The 21,601-nt window shown below is 51.2% G+C and overlaps 1 protein-coding gene across 1 annotated transcript in view; it reads right to left on the minus strand.

Moving 5' to 3' along the window:
* Positions 1-2,687: 2,687 nt before the first annotated feature.
* Positions 2,688-21,601, minus strand: part of NOTCH3 (notch receptor 3) — a gene marked incomplete at both ends in the record, with an annotated part of 33,503 nt that continues 14,589 nt past the window's right edge. Inside the window, 16 exons of the mRNA XM_084249325.1 lie at positions 2,688-3,761; positions 4,541-4,638; positions 7,432-7,579; positions 7,848-8,152; positions 11,049-11,211; positions 13,090-13,174; positions 14,120-14,342; positions 14,434-14,588; positions 16,245-16,577; positions 18,014-18,579; positions 19,019-19,137; positions 19,223-19,480; positions 19,568-19,700; positions 20,236-20,420; positions 20,658-20,811; positions 21,095-21,296. Coding sequence (XP_084105451.1) covers positions 2,688-3,761; positions 4,541-4,638; positions 7,432-7,579; positions 7,848-8,152; positions 11,049-11,211; positions 13,090-13,174; positions 14,120-14,342; positions 14,434-14,588; positions 16,245-16,577; positions 18,014-18,579; positions 19,019-19,137; positions 19,223-19,480; positions 19,568-19,700; positions 20,236-20,420; positions 20,658-20,811; positions 21,095-21,296 — 4,201 coding nt within the window. The remainder of the gene's footprint in view (positions 3,762-4,540; positions 4,639-7,431; positions 7,580-7,847; positions 8,153-11,048; positions 11,212-13,089; positions 13,175-14,119; positions 14,343-14,433; positions 14,589-16,244; positions 16,578-18,013; positions 18,580-19,018; positions 19,138-19,222; positions 19,481-19,567; positions 19,701-20,235; positions 20,421-20,657; positions 20,812-21,094; positions 21,297-21,601) is intronic.

Consider the following 21,601-nt stretch of genomic DNA (forward strand, 5'->3'; position numbering starts at 1 on the left):
TCACCTCCCTGGTCGGGGATTGAACTCATGCTGCACTGGCTGTGGATAGCTTCATAGTGCTACGTCTTAACCTCTTGCATGTAGAAAGCCCCAAAATAACACTGGTTTATATAGGTTTCAGTCATACAGCTTTATAAATCAAAATCTGTATATACTAATTTCCAACTTTCACCAACCATCTACACATTCCCCGATTTACCCATCCCTCCATTATTTTTTCCTTTACGCCAATTGGGTAGACTTTTGTATGACTTGTAACTAAGAGCACTCCAACAATCCATAAACATTAGATCTCATCCCCCTTTCTAGAGGGTCCCAGTGTAAACAAAAACTTGTCTTGAGGGACCATTGGTTACAAGAAATAGGATCCTATCCAAACTGGCATCTGTAAAGGAATATTTGTTACCTGGATACAGTGTTGCTCCGAGAACCCAAGGGAGCACAAATTATAGTTGAGATTTATGCAGACCACCATAAATTGCACTTAGATGACAATACATACCTGTTGATGTCAATGCAATGCATATTCAGTTAACTGGAATGGATTCTCCATCTGGAGCTGAAATAATCCCAACCTTCCAGACCCCTTTGAATGCTCGTCTATTATTTTACGTGCTTATTATCGCCATTCTTTTTCTCATCAAGTACCCACCATCCCAAACCAACAACCAATATTTGTCAATCTACACATGACTTTACAAATGCAACCGACAGCTTAGCATCTTCACTAAACCACCCTTCTTCCAGCAAAGGGAATCTGATTGGCTCATTTTTTTAAGCTTTATTTTATTTATTTATGCAGACACGAACTGAGTTGTAGGCCAGAGGTGCAGGGGAGTGGATTCACCAGAGACAGAGTGCGCAGATCTAGTGGGTGAGACAGGAGAGGTCTGCTGCGCCATGTGAGTTAGCTCCCTGGCCTGGGATTGAACTCATGCCATAGTGGCTGGTGATCTCTTGCTTGCACTGAGACTTAACCCCTGCACCACCAGAGGGGAAGAGGGGGCCCTGATTGGCTCATCTTAAGTGAGAGAACCACCCTGACACAATCAGTGGAGTCAGCCAAAAGAGGAAGCATGAATGGTCATGATACAGCAATAAAACACACATCCCTCCCTACCTCAGAGAGAGACACTTCCTTCCCCCCTGAGTTTACCAAACTTTGATTTATATATTTAATGTCTTGCTGTCGTCTCTTTCCAAAGGCAATGGGACTTGTGACAAAGAACTTAAAGCAAAGCCTTGCAAAGACAACATCCAAACCACTGAGGGTGGCAAAAACAAGCCCATGTCAACCAAATCACCAGATACTTCTGTTATGAGAAGGGACGTGTTGACCCTCACCCACTTCCCTCTCATGTCCTTGTGACTCTAGTTAAACACCCTACTCTCTGCTACTGAGCACGACAGTGGTCCTTCAGACTTTAGTCAGCTGTCCTCCTCATCTGTAGACAAAGGAAACTACTTTCCTTCTCCTCAAAACTCTGTTTCTCCTATTGTTGAAGGGGAATTGAGATAAGGGATTCCAGGATCTGTGTGACAAGCCAAATGGGCTTACCCCAGGCTGGGGGCTCAAGTTATTCCTGGAGAGTCAGAGGCCTGACCATCATTGACTCCACTTGATCCAGACAAAACCAGTGGCACTGAGTGTTAACTATTCCTTTATTAGGTGATGAGGGTAAGTGAGGGCTGTACAATGCAAGGCCTGGGAATTAACTACACAGGATGGTGACCAGAAGCATATTACAAAAATAGCCTAAAAATACTTCTATTCTGGCATGGGACTGGATCAGGGGAATAACAGGAGGTGTGCCACCCAGGCAGCTCCTTCCATTCCTCCTGTCCCATATTTATAGGGAGACAAAGTAGAACATGGAGCTTTTCCCTGGTCCTCATGTTCCCACCAGCAACCCGCCCCAACTGTTTCCAAAGGAAGGTGGCCCAGGCTAGGGTGGGGCTGGGGTCTGAGGATGGGCTCTCTGCATCAAAAGGGCCCTCCCTCCAGCAAAGCTACTGAACAAGTTCCATCTGGAATGCAGTGAAGTGAGGGAGGTGGGGTGGGGAGGAGGCTCCCAAGTTTTGCCTGACCTCAGGCCCCAGAGGGTGCACCCAGGGGTGCCTACTTGGTACACACCAGGGTCGTGTACTCAGTACACAGGATCCTGGTCATGTCTGTGTACTCGGTACACAGAATCCAGCTTGGCCAAATGGGCCCACAGTCTCAGCCCCACGGGGGCACTGGGGGGTTCCCAGGGGGGAGGGAGCATCTCCGTATATATATATTTTTTTGTAAAAAATAATAATAATAAGTTCGTTTAAATGAATTTGTTTCTATACAAAATGTAAAAAAAAAAAAAAAAAAAAGAAAAGAAAAGAATAATAGTCCACTCATGTCAGAGTGTGAGAAGTGAAAGAGACCAGAGAAGGTAAGAAGGAAGGAAGGTGGGAGGAGAGAAGTGTGAGAGAGGGTGGCAGTCAGGTTACACCCCTTATAAATAAAGGAAGACTGAAGCTCTGGACTGGTGACCCATACAGGTCAGGAGGCGAGGGATGCTGGGGGTGCAGGAGGTCAGTGGAGAGAGGAAGGGGAGAGAGTGTGTCGGGGAGAAACAGAGAGAACAAGGAGGGGAGCCAGGGAGGAATGGATGTGACTTCAACCCCCCAAAATCCAGGAGTTGAGGAGGATCTCAGGCCAATACCTGCCTCTTTGGGGTGACTTCAGGCTGGGGCCCCAGCTGGGTCTGTGCCTGAGCAAGGGGACCAGGGACAGACAGGGGAAGCGGCTGGGCAGACAGCACCACAGCGCTTGTGGCAGCGGCCCTGGTAGCACTGACTGCAGTGGCCGTGGCCGGGCTGGGCATGGAGTCTGACCAGTCTGAGAGTGAGGGAGGTGAGGGGCTGGCCCAGTGCTCAGGGGACTCAGGGGATGGGGTTAGGTAAGGGTGCTCACTGGGAACCCGCAGGAAGCGGGCCTTGGGGGGGCTTCCATGGGCCCCAGCTGCTGGGTACTCCTCACCATGTCCTGGGGCAGCCAGGTATGGTGGGGGCCGCTCCTGGGGGGACACAGGGTTCCCAGGATTCAGCAGCTGGGGCCCCGGTGCCAGCGGCAGCAGGAACGAGGGGCCTGGTGGGGCAGGTGGGGGAAGTCTGGCCCAGTCAAGGGGTACAGCCACGGGGTTCAGTAGACCCAGGCTGAGCACACAGCCCCCAGGAGGCTGGCGTCCTAGGCCAACACAGCTGGCACCTCCAAGCTGTGTCAGAGACATGGCAGTGGCCGTGGCTGTGGCAGCTGCATAGGGTCCCTCAAGGGGGAAGCCACCAGGGGATGCAGGGGTCCCTCCAAAAGGCCTCGGAGAATCCAATGAGTCCACAGGAGAGAGGGTAACTGAGCTCTCGGCCAGGGGGCCAGGGCAGGCTAGCGTCAACTTCTTGCCCCGGCCCCGGGTACCCTGTGCCCCCAGCCCTGCCTTTCCTGGGGGTCTCCGACTCTTCTTACCCCCTGACTGGGCTGCCTTAAGGCCTGGAAGGAAGGCCCCAGGAGGGCAGAGAAGGGGCCCCAAGCCATGGGGGCCAGAGGGGCTGCGGGGCCCACTGGGCTGGTCCAGCAGGCGCACAATGTCCTGGTGTAGCCGCTCCTGGGCCACATCTCGTGGGAGCCTGTCCAGGTGGTCGGTGATCTCACGGTTGGCAAAGTGATCCAGCAGCAGCTTAGCAGCCTCGTAGCTACCCTCCCTGGCGGCAAGGAACAGTGGGGTCTCCTCCTGGGGGGTAAGGGGGAACAGGGGAAGAACCCACAAGATGTCATGGGCAGGTTCACCTAAACCAGGATCACTATCAGCAAGGCTTTCGGCTTCTGGTGGAAACTAGAAGTTCAAACTCAACAGCCTGATAGGCCTGGGCTCAAATCCCAGCTCTGCTGAGGGAAGTTCCTGGGCAAGTCCCTTCCTTTAAACCACATTCATTAAGCACCTACTAAGCAACAGGACCTGGGTAAGGAGAGTGAGGCACTGACCTTAGGCAATAAATTTAAGGGACACCAAAGACCTCAGTCATCAAAATAAATGAATTTTAAAGCATTTTTTAAAATTAAGTTTAATGCAAAAAAAGTCAAAATGAATAAAATACCAAAATGTTATATACGGACAGACTCTACCTCTATACCCCTTAAGCCTCACCCTCCCCATCTGTAAAATGAGAAAGATATTATCTTACAAGTCTTTTTAAGCTATCAGAACAGTTACCTTTAATGAGGATCCACTAAGCACCTTACAAAAGCATTAGTTCATAGAATCCTGGTAAGAGGCATGAGGTGGGTGTTGTTGCTTCCCTACTTCACAGATAAGAACACTATGGTTCAGAGGAGTTAAGCAATTTGCCCAAGGTCACACAGCAACTGCCACAAAATTCCTCCTCTGATGCACTGTGGGAGCCTCTTGGGCCCAATTCCCACCACTCAGCAAGCAAGGTGAATGCCCTCACAAGACTACCCACCCTGCTCCTTACCACCTGTACGAGATATGGGCCAAGGGCTGGGACTCACCTTGCTATCCTGCATGTCCTTGTTGGCTCCATTTTTGAGCAAGGCCAGGGTGGCCTCCACATTGTTGACAGCTGCTGCCCAGTGTAAGGCAGATTTCCCTAATAGAAAGGAGGAGAGGTAAGAGTCAGGACCAGGCCCGTGCCAGCCCCACCATGGCAAGTGGAAATGAAGTACCCAGAATATGGCTTGGAAGGAAGAGGCAGGAATATTTTATAGCTCAAATTATAAAATATTTAAAAGAAAACAGTAGCAAATCTTCAGGATCTGCAATATGGCACCAAAAACACAATCAACAATAACAGCAGCAAGAAAAAAAAAATAGATAAATTGAGATTCACCAAAATGAAAACTTTTATGCTTTTAAAGATACCATCAAGGGCACAAGGAGTTAAAACGCAACCTATGAAGCTGACTGCAACCTCTGCAGCACAAGGTCGATCCCTGGCCAGCCAGGGAGCTACCCACATGGCACAGAAGAACTCTCCTGACTCGCCTGCTGCTCCCCTCAGCAGTGTAATTCAGTCAATCTGCCTGTTCTGTTCCCTGCTCTGTCTCTGGTGAATCCTCTCACCCCCCATACCTCTGGCCTGTACCCCAGCTCTCGTATGCATAAATAAATCTTTTTTTTAAGATTTATTTATTTATACAAGAACCAGGGTACAGGCCACGTGTGCAGGAGGGTGAGAGGATTCACCAGAGACAGAGCGGGGAACAGAACAGGCAGACTGACGAAATACAGTGCTGAGAGGAGCAGCAGGTGAGACAGGAGAGGTCTGCTGCGCCATGTGGGTTTCTCCCCAGCCGGCTGGGATCGAACCCGTGCTACAGAGGCTGCAGACAGCTTCACGGTGTGGCACTCAACCGCCTGTGCAACCAGAGAGGCCCAATAAATAAATCTTTAAAAAATAAAATAAAAATAAAAAGATACCATCAAGAAAGTGAACAGAAAAACTAAAAATGGAGAGAAATATTTATAGACTATATATCTGATAGGAGACATATGTAAAACATGTAAGAAATTTATATAACTCAGTGATAAAAAGCCATATCAATGTAAAATATGGACAATGATCTGAATTAACATGTCCCCAAAAAAGATACGAAATAGGGGCCTCCCAGTGGCACAAGGTGTTAAGATGCAACCTAATGACGCTGGCCACAGCCACTGCAGCACGAGTTCAATCCCCGGCCAGGGAGCTACACACATGGCGCAGCAGACCTCTCCTTGCTTGCCCGCTGCTCCCCTCAGCAGTGTGTTCAGTCAGTCTGCCTGTTCTGTTCCCTACTCTGTCTCTGGTGAATCCTCTCACCCCCTGCACCTCTGGCCTGTACCCCAGCTCTTGTATGCATAAATAAATAAACCTTTAAAAAAAAAAAGATACAAAGATACAGAAATGGCCAATAAGCACATGAAAAGATGTTTAACATCATTAGCTTATTCAGTGAAATTAAATTAAACTATAAGGAGATAGCAATCCACACCCATTAGGAAGGCTACACCAAAAAGACAGAAAATAACAAGTGTTGGCGAGGATATGGGGATAAAGGAACCCTCATACAGTGTAAAGTGGTATAGCCTGTGGAAAACGGTCTAGCAGTTCCTTCAATGTTTAAACAGAGTGTCCAGATGGCCCAGCAATTACACTTCTAGGGAAATACCCAAGAGGAATGAAAACATAATCACAGGGGCCTCCCTGGTGGCTCAAGGGGTTAAGCGTCAGCACTATGAAGCTATCTGCAGCCACTGCAGCATAAGTTTGATCCCCAGCCAGGGAGCTGACCCACATGGTGCAGCAGTCCTCTCCTGTCTTGCCTGCTGCTCCCCTCAGCAGTGTATTTCAGTGGATCTGCCTGTTTCACTCCCCATTCTGTCTCTTGTGAATCTTCTCACTTGCCCCTGATTTTGGCCTACACCCCAGCTCTTATATGCATAAATAAATAAAATAAATCTTTAAAAATAAATAAATAAAATAAAATGTATTGTGATGATCTTTTTACATCATACTAAAGGTCAGTAGATTTTATACTTTAAATGGGTGAATTGCATGGTATGTGAATTTCATATTACTATAAAGCTTTTTTCAAGAGGCCAAAACACCCAGGTTTTAGCCTAAGCTAACAAATGGTATAACACAGTCCTTTACAGAGGCAAAGGGCCCACCAACAGAAATTCAAAATTCCAGTTATCTTAAGAAAAGTTTTTTCATACTTCTCCCAGTAGAGACCTACAGTCTGCAGTGGAAGTGTGTCTGTTCTTATAGCAGCTCACGAGCTGCCCTATAATTAACCAATGAACTTTAGCCAAATCTTTATTTGTTTGCCCTTAACCTACCTTTTAGCCAATGCTAAAATACAATTTCACTCCTTTGTTCTCAACCATGGTTCCCAACACCTATACAACCTCAGTTCCTTTCTTATTTAGGAAGGCAGATTTATCATTTTCTCCTGCTTCCTTGCCAAATGATTTGCAATAAAATTGCTTTCTCAAAATAAACAAACAAACAAACAAACAAACAAATAAATAAGGCAAAACAAAGATCTAAAACATTCATTCAATGAAATAAGACCTGTAGGTCCTGGTTAGGCCCAGCCACATCTCCCAGGAGTCGCCGAAGATCTGGGCCATTTGCAAATGTATGATACCAGCTTGCCAGTAGATGGCAGCAGAGCAAGTTCTTCTATCAAAGCAGATGGAAATGAATTACTTTGGGGAAGGGCACCATTTTCTAAATCAGTGGGACATGGTAGTGTAAGTCTGCGTTGAAGCCCTGTTATGAGTGCATAAGTTTCAGTGACATAGTCAATGTGGGTGTGAGTTCACACCGACAAGATAGTTAGGGCCCAGGTGACACCCCCTTGGCCCCAACCCACCACTGTCTCCCACTGCTTACCCAGTTCATCCACCGCATTGACATCAGCATGACTAGCAATTAGCTCTTCCACCATGCCCTCCACTGCCAGGCGGGCTGCCAGGATCAGTGCTGTTGAGCCATCCACCATACGGGCATCCAGGTCTGTGGAGCGGTTCCGGATGAGAATCTAGGGGAAGAGAGGGCGCTGCAAATAGACTCATGGCAGGTAAAGGGGGGTTTAGAGCACCTCTAAGCCCACTGGTCAGTAGATAAGCCTACTGCCACATCCTTGGAATTGATGAGGTTCAAAGAGCAGCTTCTTGCCAGACACTGAACTTCCAGAGATCCCCAGGCTACAAATTAAAACCAGCTCTGAAAGGCAGAACTGGAGCTCAAACCCAGATCTCTCTGACATCTGCCGTAGCTCTGAAGTCCAAAGGGCAGGTCCACCTCACCTGGAAGACACCCTGGGCATCAGCAGTGACGGCCGTGTGCAAGGGAGTGCGGCCTGAGTGATCCTGGGCATTGGTGTCTGCCCCAGCATCCAGCAGCCGCTTGGCCGCGTCAGCTCGAGCATAGCGGGCGGCCAGGTGCAGGGCTGTCTCGCCTGTTCGGTCAGTCCTTGCCCCGAGCTGGGCCCCCTGGCAGATCAGGTCTGAGATGATGCTCGCGGATGTGTCTTCTGCCTCATCCTCCTCGGCTGGCACTGACTCCAGGGTCCCCCCACAGAAGGAGGCTAGCATCAGTGGGGTGAAGCCATCTGTGGAGACAGGAATGTCACAGGGAGGTGGATACAGGAGCCTTTCCCAGGAATACTATCAAGGGCACTGTGTTAGGAGGAATGAGACACACAGGAGCACAAAAAAGAATGGCAAATGGCAGGATTTCATCCTTTCTTAATCACTAAATAGCATTCCCTCGTGTATATATTCCACATCTCTATCCAATCAGAAAGCATTATGCTTAAAGATGTAAGTCATACAGAAAAGGATAAAAACTGCATGGGCCTCCCTGGTGGCGCAAGGGGTTAAGCGACAGCACAATAAAGCAATCTGCAGCTACTGCAGCATGAGTTCAATCCCCGGTCAGGGAGGTGACCCATATAGTGTAGGAGACCTCTCCTGACTTGTCCGCTGCTCGCCTCAGCAGTGTATTTCAGTCAGTCTGCCTGTTCTGCTCCCCACTCTGTCTCTGGTGAATCCTCTCACTCCCCACACCTCTGGCCTGCACCCCAGCTCTTGAATGCATAAATAAATAAATCTTTTTAAAAATTTAAAAGGGGCCTCCCTGGTGGCACAGCGGGTTGAGCACAGCACTGTGAGGCTATCTGCAGCCTCTGCAGCGCCAGTTCAATTCCCAGCTGGCCAGGGAGATTCCCACATGGCGCAGCAGACCTCCTCTGTCTTACCCGCTGCTCCCCTCAGCAGTGTATTTAGGTCCTTCTGTCTGTTCTGCTCCCTGCTCCGTCTCTGGTGAATTCTCTCACCCTCCTGCGCCTCTGGCCTATACCCCAGTGCTTTTATAAATAAATAAATCTTTAAAAAAAGAAAGCTGCATTGGGCCTCCCTGGTGACACAAGGGGTTGGGACACAGTACTATGAAGCTATTCACTGCCACTGCAGCACAAATTCAATCCCCGGCCAGGGAACTACCTACATGGCACAGGAGACTTTACCTAGCTCGCCCACTGTTCCCCTTAGCAGTGTATTTCAGCAGATCTGCCTGTTCTGTTCCCCACTCTGTCTCTGGAGAATCCTCTCACCCGTCCCCTTCCCCCAGCACTTCTGGCCTGTACCCTAGTTCTTATATGCATAAATAAATAAATCTTTAGAAAAAAAATTTTTAAATGCATAACTTCCCTCATGTATGGTACACAAAGGAACAAATCAAATGAATGAACTAAATAACACAAAAATAAACTTTTGGACTGTAACACCAAATTAGCGGTTACCAGAAGGGACATGGGGTGGTGAGGAGGGCGTGAGTCAGGTGAAGAAGTCAATTGTATAGTGAAGATAAAATTGGACTTTTAGTGGTAATCTTAATGTAGTACATACAGACATTAATAATGATGCACACTTGGACTCATGTTATCATGCAATGTTACGTCAATAAAAAATATTAAAAAAAAAGATATGGCAGATCTGCCCATTCCCATCTGCACGCGCGCGTGCGCACACACACACACACACACACACACACCTGTGTCAGTTGGCCCAGAAGCCAACCCAGAATGAGGAAATGTGCAATGTGATTTTCCATAGAAAGACTGCTAAGCAGTAGCAGGTTACAAGACAAAGGAAGAAGGAAGTCAAACAAGCGTTCAAACTCGGGCAAATTCTGGAGGGTTATTTCGAGTAGACTCTGGGGTCAATCCAGTTAAATCCTGGATCTAAACGTGTCTGATGCTTCCAGCTACAAAAGCCAGTAAATCTCTTGTTTTACTTGAGCTAATTTGACTTGATTTGAGTTACTATCACAACCAAATAAGATGTGCATTTCATATTCCCACACCCACTGCTGAAGAGAGGCCCCCAGGGACATAAAATCCCAGGGCCCAGTAGCCTGAGGCACCTCAAAGAGAAACACAGGTGCAGGCCATTTGGAGCAAAGGCAAAATTAAGCTGGGGGGGCATGCGGGTTCCTATGAGCTGGCCACACATGGGCAACTGTGACATATTTGCTATCTACAAATCACAGCAGAACATTCCTTGACTACCTACAGAGTATAGCTCGTATTGTGAGGCAGGTCCAGAGACGCCTAGGCTGCTGTTGACCTGATTACGTGACTATTTCCATGGCGGTCTTAGGAGAACTCTGCCTGTGATAAAATCATACTTTGCTGACGCAAATGTCTCCTGACACATGATCACAATGTCCCCTTCCCTGTCCCTTATAAACTTTGTCCCCCATTCCTATCCGACCCTCCAGACCCTATTTCTCATACCATTGTCACATGATCAGCTTTTACTATCCTGTATGATTTCAATAAATGGCACAAGAACTTCTGTTCAAACAGCAGAGTCTTGCCTTACAAACATGCTCCAAGACTGCTGTGTCCGTCATCGCATTTCTGCCACAAAACAGCAATTAAGTTCCTGATGTGGCAAAAACAGATCTAAGATAACATAAGCATGAGCATCCACCCTAGATTGATTTAGGGAGCTACCTGTACCCCATCTTCAGGCCCTATGTAGAGCTGAATTTGCTCCCTCAGGAACAGATATGTGGCTCAGGCTTGGTCAATCTGCATATTCCAGTCCCAGATCACAATGATTGGTTCAGGGACCAGCATGTGATCCTAGTCTGTCCAATCAGAACATATCCTGAGACTTTTGCTGGTTCAGGTGAGAATAGGTTTTATAAGGCAGGACTGTCCTGGGGTCACCATACCCCCAGGAAAAAGCATGCAGGAACAGAACCAAGAGGTAGTGATCTTGGATCCAAATGTGTCTGATGCTTCGAGTTACAAGAACCAGAAAATCTCTTGTTCTCTCTAAGCAAGTTTGAACTAAGTTATCACTTGCAACCAAGAGTCCTGATTAACACACCCCCACAGACAGAGACTCAGACACCTAGATTTCCCCAAACACTGATCCAAATGCAACCTCTCACAAGTTAGAGCATCCTGGGGGAGGCGGGGTGGCATCACTGACCTGGCCCTCGCACATTGACATCCATGCCGTCAGCATCCGCGTCGCCCTGTGGTGGTGTCAGTGCTATAGCTGGTGCCACGCGGATGTCAGCGGCAACCAGGTGATGCTGAGTCCACTGGCGGCAATCCACAGCATCCTCAGCCCCCACAGTGGGCTCCTCCACCTGGAGGCACAAGGACCCAGGTTACCACAAGGAGTTGGGAGAGACTCACTTAGAGAGTTGCTTTGGGTGTCCCCACAGGCTTCTCTCACAGAGATGCACACATATCCTGCTCCTCTTAAGGATAAGAAAATGGGGAACTTGACATATCTGAGCTCAAACAATTCATAAGGAAAATAACTGCAATTTTAATCCAGTTTGGAGAGGATGGGGATGATCAAGAACAAAACAAAGAGAATGACACCTGTCAGCACACACCTGTCTCCTGGACATGACCACACAAATCAAATTAAGAGAAAATTCTATTGACAACAGTATCAAGAGAAACAAAATGCTTAGAATTAAACAACAGAAGTGCAAAACTTGTATTCTAGAAACTACAAATCACTCATAAAAGAAATGCAGGAACAGAGGAGTCCTTCAATATTAATCTGGGAAATGGTAGAAGGGAAGGAAGGTAGCAGGAGACGGTCTGGATACCCTGTGGGGCTGCTACCCAATATCACAAACATGAACATGAGGTAGTGTGCCAAACAGTCACACATAAACATACTGATTTCCCTCACAAGCTAGCATACTGGCCCCAAGCAAGAGCTTGATACACTTCAGACTCATGGTCTGAGGCAAGAGTGATGTTACAGAAACAGAACAGAACATTCCTAAGTAGCCTGCTCGGGTACTTAACTGCCCAAGGGAAGGCACCCAACACAGAGCCTGATCAAGCCATACCTGAGCTGAAGGACCCAGTAGGGACCTTCATGCAAAGGGAGAGACAGGTGATAAATAGCTAACCAGAAAGGGTAGGAAGGGATGGGACAGTATTCAATGTGGATTTGAGTTCTGATACTGTCACTTAGGAGCTTATGACCCTGGACAAACCATATTAGAGCACTGGACATCTCACTGGCAAAATCAGGATGACACACACATTCTGCTGTTAAAATACCATCAACAGTATACTGCGTGGTCAAATACCCACTTTGGGATGACAACGAAAAAGCCTAAAAGTGAGCAATTTCTTTAGCTGTTAATTGTAATAAAAGTCTCCATTTCACAAACCAAAATATAGACAGCAAAGAGGCAGCTAGAACTGTGGTGTCTATCAATGACTGCTTTATAGGGTCCTTGTAAAGATGAAATGAGGTGCGCATTCAAAATATTCAGTGCACATCAAAGTTACATCAGCAGGAGGCTGTTAGGCACTGAATCGTTCCATACAATCCTCTCCCCAAAGTCATCTATTGAAGCTCTACACCCCAACATGACTATATTTGGAGACAGGGTTTCTAAGGACTAATTATGGTTAAATGAGGTCACAAGGGTGAGTGCCTGATCCTACAGGACAGGTGTCCTCCTAAGAAGAGGAAGGGATGCCGGCACTTGCTTTCTCTCCATGCACACGCAGAGGAAAAACCATGTGAAGACACAAGAAGGCAGCCATCTGCTAGCCTGGGAGAGCGCCTCGTCAGGAAGCAAGCACACTAGTACCTTGGTCTTGGACTTCCAGATTCTGTAACTATGAGAAAATAAGTGTCTGCTGTTTAAGCCACCGAGATGGTAACATTTTGATAGGATAAACCAAGCAGACTAAAACAGAACCCACTAATGTGGTTCCAGGACAGTTATTGGTGCCTGGAACCAGCTGGGCGCACGCTCAGGTGGGGCACCCTCAACAAAGCTGGACCTAGAAGAAAGCAAGCAGACAGCTATCTGGGCCAGGACATCCTCCACTGGGAAGAGCTGGTCTAGAAGGGGCAGGATGGTATGGGCAACATAACTGTTTTCCGGAGCCAGAGAGCAGATACTTTCCCTGGCTTTCCCACTGAACACTGGGTTCCCACCCAGGACCTCGAGGGTAGGGGTCAGATGAGAGGGCACAACCTTTAGTCGTTTGGCCTCCGGGCACTCCATATCCATCCAGTCTGTGGCCACCTCCCCCATCAGACTCTCGCCCTTAGTCATGTTCCTGTGGGGACATTAGGAAGGGGAGAGATGAGAGAGGACAATGGAGACATGTGGCCTGGGAAGAGGATCAGAGGTGGGGTCAGAGCAGGGGCACAGGTCAGAGTCTAGGCTTGGGATCCAGGGTCCTGGGTTAGTAGGCACAGGGGCAGGATCTGAATACAGGATCCAGTGAGAGGATGTGGGACAGGGTCACAGGGGAAGGTCACAGGGGGAAGTCAGGTGTTATGTTGGGTGACATGCAGGGTCTTAAGGTAGAACTGGAAAGGGACAGGAGTGGGTCAGGGTTCAGATCAGTGGGTTTTGAGAAACATGAGGGTCCCAGGCATAGAGCAAGGGTTACAGAAGATCGTATCAGGGAGCACGGAGGATAGAGAAATAGCCAGTGTTGAATAGGTTGTGTTGAGGGATCAGGAGGTCATGAGGTCACAGAAGAGGGATAAATTCAGTGTTTAGGACAGAGCAGGGTAGACGGTCTTAAGGAATCGGTCAAGAAGTTGCATATGAGACCCAAGGCCAAGATGGGTCGAAGAGCATGAGGAATGATGTGGAAAGAAGGTGAGAAGTTAGTCAAAGCTCAGGGTGAATTAGGGCCAGAGCTGGTATTAGGAGGCACAAAATATAGGGGTCAGGGTGTCAGCGAGGTGTTGGGGTACAAGCAGGAATCAATGGGGTCAGCAGTCATGTAGAAACAAATGCTAAGCACCAGGGCAAAGTCTAAGAAGCTGGGGTGAGAGTGAGGTCAAAACTGGGTCAGGGTAGGATTTCAGTAAAGGGTACTTGGACATAGAAGACATGGTCAGGGGTCATGAATCAGGAGTGATCCCCAGGGGTCATGGAGTTAGTGGTCAAGGGTGGAGTATGAAGTTAGGTTCAGAGGTCATTCCATGTGGACTCAAGGGTTCACAAGGGCCCCTGTGAGGGAATGGGGTACAAGCAGAGTCCTCACTTCATGCCTAGTGCATCTTGGCCCACAGGCTCCCGCCGGCCTTTGTGGCCAGTGGCCACGTCTTTGTGTAGCGCGAAGCCCTCAGGGAACCAGAGGGTGCTGTGCTCCCGCTTGCGCCGGGCCACCATGACGCCGAGGATGAGGATGACCAGCAGAAAGACGGCGCTCGCAGCCAGCAGTGGCAGCAGTGGCACACTAGGCTCTGGCAGCTCCAGGGGCTCCCCTGCAGGCAGGAAGCAGGGACTTCAACCCCAGCCCTTGCCCAACCCACCTCAGGAGCTCCATCCTTAGTTCCTGACAGGCCAGGGCCTCACCCCGAGCAGCCCGCAGTGGGTAGGGGAAGTCCAGGCGCTCCACTGCTGACAAAGCTCCCAGGTAGTCGGCGGCACTCTGGGCATCAGGGAAGCAGTGGTCATTCTCTGGCGACTGCAGACACAGTCGATTGTCAATCTCCAACATCACCACGGAGCTAAGAGGACATGGGGAGAGACAGGCAGGTTTGAAAGACACCTGCTGCAAGCAGGCAGCAAGTTCCTCCTTCTTGTGCCAGTTCAGAAGAGCCAGCTCTATTCACCCACTCACATGGCCAGAGCTCCCCAACCTGGTACCCAAGCCCACCACACCCCCAAAACCAGTCTTTTTGTAGCCACTGGTATCCCCTAAGTCATGGATCAGTGAGAAGTTTTCAGGCCCACCACAGTGGATGTCATTAGTGTGAGTGCAGATCACCTGAATAAGACTGGTGTTTCCATCTCCAAGCCCAGCCCACCGCAGAAGCCCCAGTTTCACCCGCACCGGACAGCCCACAGTGGGTACTGGTACCTATCTCTAAGCATTGGCTTCTCCCAGTTTACAGCTGCCCCTTCTCCAGAGAACTAGCCATAGCAAAGTGGAGGCCACTTCATTTGCAAGGGGACAGCCCTCAGAGCACAGTAACTGGCAGATACAGGTATACCAAAGCCAGCCCTCCTGCCCCGGGGTGGGGTCAACTCTGCATGCTTTGCACATTTGTAGAGTTCTCCGTGGAATCAGGCTGAAGGTGGGCCCTGTCTGAGGCTACCTACTTCAGTAATTCCCCTGCTCCATCCTCAGTCCCTCTCCTGACTGCAGTCAGTGCATCCCATATAGCTGACTCCCCACCCAGGCTCTACTTCCAGGAACCCAGCCCCCCTAATTCCCTCTTCCTTGGGACACCCAGCGCCCCATGTCCCAGATTGCACGCGCGGGCTCACTCTCTCTCTCTGGCTTCCTTCATCTCCTCTTTTGAGCCAATTTCCCTCAACCAATCCTCAAATCTCAGTGTCCAGAGATCACTCTTCTATCCCTTCTCTCCCCACTTGAATTGCTCCATGATTTCAATGATAGTCAATATCCTTTTGTCTTTCACATGTCTGTCCTCAGCCACCAATCATCTCCCGTGGGGCTGCACCATATCCCCACACTCCTCAAACTCTGCAAGTCCCCAAGTGACCCAGGTTTTTCACCCTGTGAACTCATCCGATCATTCGGTCACCCCAGCCAGAGAGTGGTACATCAGCCACCCTCTTCCATGCCCCCCATGCCAGCCACACCCAACCAGAGCCCATCTCTAAAATCCAGCCCTCCTCTGTCAGGGCCCCACCCCCTGCGAAACCACACCTCCCTTCTGACCCCTCACTATCAGTATAGTTTGTATTTTCCATGTCTAAAAAAGAAAAACAAAAAACCAATACACATGTCCTCAGCCACTCTGCTATACCCCTGCCTCTCCAGAAGTACAGAAGTAAAGAGCACTAAAGCTTGTGGGTGGAGAGCGTGGATTGGCAATTCTGCTCCCCAAAGGAGCTTGCCCACCTCTGGGGGCATTGTTGGTTGTTACATCTTGGAGGGGAGGTGGAAGGGTGCTTCTTGCATCTAATGGAGGAGTCCAGGGATGCTACTCAGCGCCCAGCAGTGCACAGGACACCCCCCCCCCAACCACCGCCCGACCCAGCAAAGCATGAACTGACTCCACATGTCCATGGTGCCAAGGTTGAGACCTGCTGTACTCACTGGAAAAGGTTCTCCAAGAAGTTAAAATAAAGAAAACACACAAGACCAATGGTCCCCCATCCCCACTGAGAGCCTGTGTGGTGGCGCCACTCACCCAATCACCTCGGCGGCCAGCTCTCGCCGGTTGCGGGATTCTGAGCCGGGCCAGGGCCGGTGGTAAGGGAAGACCATGGCCTGGCCGTTCTCATCCAGGCGGAAGCGCAGTGAGGTGCGCAGGATGCCGCTGAGCCGCTGCAGAAAGTCCGCGCTAGAGCGCAGCAGCTCCTCAGGGGGCAGCAGCACCGTGAGCACCAGCACCCCACGTGCCAGGAGGGCTGGCACTTCGCCTGCACAGTCCAGCCCGTCCCAGCCACACTCCTCTGTGTTGCAGCCTTGATCGCAGCGGCCATCAGCAAAGTGGTCGGCGCAGTACTTTTCGTACACTGGACTGTGGGCGCAGAGGGATGGGGTCAGGGGCCTCTGAATTCCCTGCTCACGTGGGCATGAGCCCCCTACACACAAACTGCAGCGCACCGGGACTCCACAGACAGAAGAGCAGCAGACAGGACCAGCACAGGGACTAGCATGGATCTGCAGGTACAGGGATTTCTGCAAACCAGCCATTTATTCAGTAACCAAGACTGTCTGCTATTTGAGGGTGCTGCTATAGGAAGGAAGGGTGTGATCCAGGCACAAATCCTTGCCTGGATTTGGAGCTGACATTCCAGTGGACAGAGACAGACATTAGGTGGGATGAAGCAGATTATATATTTCATTCACCAGTCAATAAAATTTACATGTAAACGCATATACACACAGTGCTATATAGCATTAAATAGTAAGGGATAAAATAAAACAAATTCTGGGGGTAGCCAGTGAGAAACTCACTGGGAAGATTACTGAGCAAAGCTTGGAAGTGAGGGAGGCTTCCTGAAGGAAGAACATTCCAGAGAACAGTCATTGCAAAGGCCCTGAGGGAGAACTAAGTCTGAGTATCAGAAAAATTGCAGGCAGTGACTGGGGGTGGGGGTAGGGATGCCAACAAGGAGATAAGATGAGGGAAGGGTTCCAGGCAGACAGAGGAACACAGAGAGACAGAAGGGGCCAGAGCACACAGGAGGGACAGATGGAATGCAGAGGACAGAGATAAGGCTCCTGAACCAACACAGAGAAGGGTAGGGAAAGACAGGCAGCGTCATGGACAGAAGGAGTGGCAAAAAGGGTTCATGGATGGACAGGGCAGATGGAAGCAGCACATGGATGAACAAAGAGACACTGGCATTCGGACAGACAGATGAACATCTGAAGTCCATGGACAGACAGCAAGGGGGCATACAGAAATCTGGAAGTACAGAGGGAAGACAGACAGATAAGCAGGGCATAGGGCTAGACAGATGGAATGACTAGGCAGGCAGAAAAACAAACATGTAGGGTCATGGGTGGACAGCTAGATGGGACACACTGAAGGACAGGGCACACATGTGGATGAGCAGACAAACAGAAGTGGCACAAGGATGGGCATATGAGCTGCACAGAGGGAAAGACACAGCACTGGGATGGACAAACAGGTTACACCACGAAACAGATGTGGCAGATGAATGGACAGCCAAACGAAATGACCTAAGGATGACCAAATGTCAGGCCATGGCAAATGGATGGATAGAAACAGAGGCAGAGCCCACGGATGGTCAGATATGGCACACAGACAGAATGACAAACAATAAATGGACAGATGGATAAAGAGGCAGGGCCCATGGATGGTCCTAAGGCAAACAGATGGGATGTATAGATGGACAGACTAACAGAGAAGCAGTCATATGTGAAATATGGCCGGTCAGACTGGGTGAATATCTAGATAGACGGCCAGACAGACAGCAGACTCACTTGCAGGCGCGCTCACGGCCCCCTGTGCGGCAGTCGAAGTTGTCATAGAGGCAGCTGGGGGAGCTGCAGGCAGGGTCGCAGCGGCTGTTGTTGAAGAGGCGCCAGCACTGCAGCGCCGCGCACTGCCGCCAGGGGTCGCCCACGCTCAGCGAGCAGTCGCCGCCATCCCAGCCGCAGCCCCGGGTGTTGCACTCGCGGTCGCAGCGCTTGTCCCCGCTCTTGGCCTGGCAGGAGGCGCTGGGGCACAACGGCTCCTCCGGGGCCTCGGGCACCGCGGCGGGCACCTCGCAGCGCGGCCCGGCCCAACCTGGCGCACAGGCGCACCGGAAGAAGGGCGCGAGCGGCATCGCGCGGCAGGAGCCCCCGTGGAGACACGAGGAAGCCGGGCAGCTGGCGTTAGCGCCCCCCGGGAGCGCCCCCCGGAAGCCCCGGCAGGCTGGCCCCGACAGCCCCGGCGGACAGGCGCAGCGCGGCCCCCGGGCTGTCTGCTGGCACGGGACGCCCGCTGGGCACTGCAGCTCCCGACAGGAACGCGCCACCTGTTCGCACCGCGGGCCCCAGAAAGGCTGGGGGTCGGTAGAAGGAGAGAGAAAAAAAAACCGCATGAGTAGGGTAGGGGAAGCGGGTGAGCCAGGGAGAAGGGGTGAGGGGGAGGGAGGTGGAGAGGGTGGAGAAGAGGATTACAGGTTAGGTGGAAGGGAGAGAAGAGGGTGGGAAGGTCTGGACTTGGGAGACGTTGAGCCTACAACCTCCCCAGGTCAGGACACAACCTCTCCCCCTTCCATGGCAGCCAACCTGGCTCAGAGAAAGCCCTGCCTTCCTTAGGAGACCATGCCTTCAAACCCCAGACACAGACACACACACACTCTCTCTCTCTCTCCAGGTAATTTCAGCATTTCCCAGAAGCCCCCGTTCCTTCACGGAAAGCCACATCCTCTTTTCCACCTCACTCCCCTCTTCTCCTGGGGACCCAGACTCTGGATGTGACCCATAGGGGCCACTTACCGGGATGCAGTGGCAAGCAAAGGTGAGCCCACCCCCAGAGCCTGGGCTGGGATGGCACTGGCCTCCATGCTGGCATGGCTGGGACTGGCAGGGAGACAGGACAGTTTGACAGCGGGGACCTGGGTGAAAAGGAGTGGGGGTTGTGGATCAGCCACAGTCAGGGAACACAGACAGCATCCCAGGCCAAACCCCTCTACCAATTACCTGTGAAGCCAGCATGGCAAAGGCAGTGAAAGCCCCCACCTGGGTCCTGCAGGCAGTCGCGAGTGTGTGCTGCATGACAGACACCTGGGCGACACTCGTTGATGTCTGCCTCACAGCGCAGACCAGTGTATCCTGGAGGGCAGCTGCAGCGGAAGCCACCTACCAGATCCATGCAGGTACCATTGTGTAGGCACCGGGGACTGGCATCCAGGGGTGGCCCTGGGCCACAATCATCCTCATTAATTTCGCAGAGCACACCTGGGAGAAGGGAGCATGGGGGGGACAATCAGAAGGGGATGAAGATCCAGCCTCCTCTCCTGTCCCCCACCCCTGGCCCTGAAGTACCCTGTGTCCCGGGGGGGCAGGAACAAAGATATCGAGCCACAAGGTCAATGCAGAAGCCCCCATGTTGGCAGGGCTGGGAGGCACACTCGTCCACATCATCTTCACAGTTATCGCCAGTGTAGCCAGCCGGACACTGCAGTTGGGGTCGGGTGGGGGAAGGTGTGATGGAGACAGGGGCCCAATCAATGCAGGGGGACAGACACTCCCCATGCAGACACAGCATGCAAGCATAGAAGGATACTGTCACCCAACACAAGGAGATATACCCAGTGTGCAGAAAATGCACACAATATAAGGAAACACACTCACAAAGAAGGACACAAAGACACGGAAGGCCATAGACATCCAGTGTCGAGACACATACAAACACACAGGTCAGAGACACAGGAGAAACACCCAAATCCATCCCAAACACAACTCTCTGGCTCATGCCTTTACACGAGAGATGCCTTGCACAGAGAAACACATAAATACCTACAGCAAACAACCAAAGAGAGAGGACCCCCAGACAGTAACACACCCAGACCTACCCAGAGTGATACCCACAAAATACACCCAGAATCACAAAAGCAAACCCCCAGGCAAGCCTAGGGAGAGACACACCACACCAGCCCAGACATATCCAGGCATGACTAGCTGCTTTCTGCCCTTCCTCAGACGCCCCTTACCTCACACATATAGCCTCCCATGTAGCCTCGGCAGGTACCCCCATGCTGGCAGGGCTGGGCCAAGCAGGGATCCACTTCCTGCTCACAGTGGCTACCTGTCCGACCCTCTGGGCACACACAATAGTGGGAGCTGTCCTTGTTCACACATTGCCCTCCAGCCTGACACAGCTGCTCCAGCTGCACTCCTGCAATAAGGGGCAGTGGTGTCAAGCACACATCCCCCTCTTCCCCCCTGCACCACACACCAAACATTCCTGGCATCAGTCACAGTGTCTCACCCTCCCCTTCTCTCTCACTCTCTCTAACACACATACATGCACGCCTTGAGTCTCAACAGATGCACTACACAACCTATCACAAACCCTCATTCAGCTCACACCAGCAGAACATACACACACAACTGACCACTGAGTCCCCCTCACCTATCTGGGCTGCTGCCTCCCTGCAGGGCAGACTCTGGATGTCACAGAGGCGGCCACTCCACCCAGCGGGGCAAAGGCAGTAGAAAGAGGCTCCAGTCCGGGTACAGCGACCCCCATTCTGGCAGGGCGAACAGCTACACCAGTCTATCAGCGTCTGGAGGGTAAGCCCATAGCTTTAGGATTTGGGGAACCCCTAGAAACCACACCCCAGCTTCCTTCTCAGGATCCTAGGCAGGCACCAACCACAGAACTTCCAGATCCCTCTCCCAGGGTCCGGTCAGGCCCCTTACCATAACTCCACTTCAAACCCCTGCCTGGGATACAGGCCAGCCCCTCCTGCAGGTGCCCAGCAGACCCCTGTCCAGGATCCCAGGCAGGTCCCCCAACCCAGGACATTCCTCCAGACTCCTCCTCTCAAGACCTGTGACCCCGCCCACCTGGCAATAGGTGCCTGTGAAACCCTCAGGGCAGGCACAGAGGAAGCCAGGGTGGGTGGCAGTGCAGATGCCCCCGTGCACACAGGGCTGCGAGAGGCAGGGGTCAGCCTCATGTTGGCAGTGTGCACCCACATAGCCCGGGCGGCACAGGCAGCTGAAGGAGTTCACGCCATCCACACAGGTCCCACCATTGAAGCAGGAACTGAAAAGGAAGCAAGGGGGTGAGCCAGGCTTCCCCCTCACAGGCCCTGCCCACTTCTAGACACACACCCGCCACCAATGAGTGGGTGTGCTCAACCCTGCCCCCAGCTCAGAATCAGAAGCTGCAGCCCCAGTAGAGGCCCTGCCCTGTCCTGCCCCACACTTTCAACTTACTAGTACTTCAGCGCTAAAATGGGAGCCACATGGAGAACCCCTTCCCCAGGTCCTGGCCTGGGGAGGGGATGGGGGAACAGAATCGTTAAGATTATCTCCAGATGCCCTGCTTCCCACACACAGCCCCACCAG

Source organism: Talpa europaea (assembly GCF_964194135.1).
Source record: "Talpa europaea genome assembly, chromosome: 12".
Taxonomy (NCBI): Eukaryota; Metazoa; Chordata; class Mammalia; order Eulipotyphla; family Talpidae; genus Talpa; species Talpa europaea.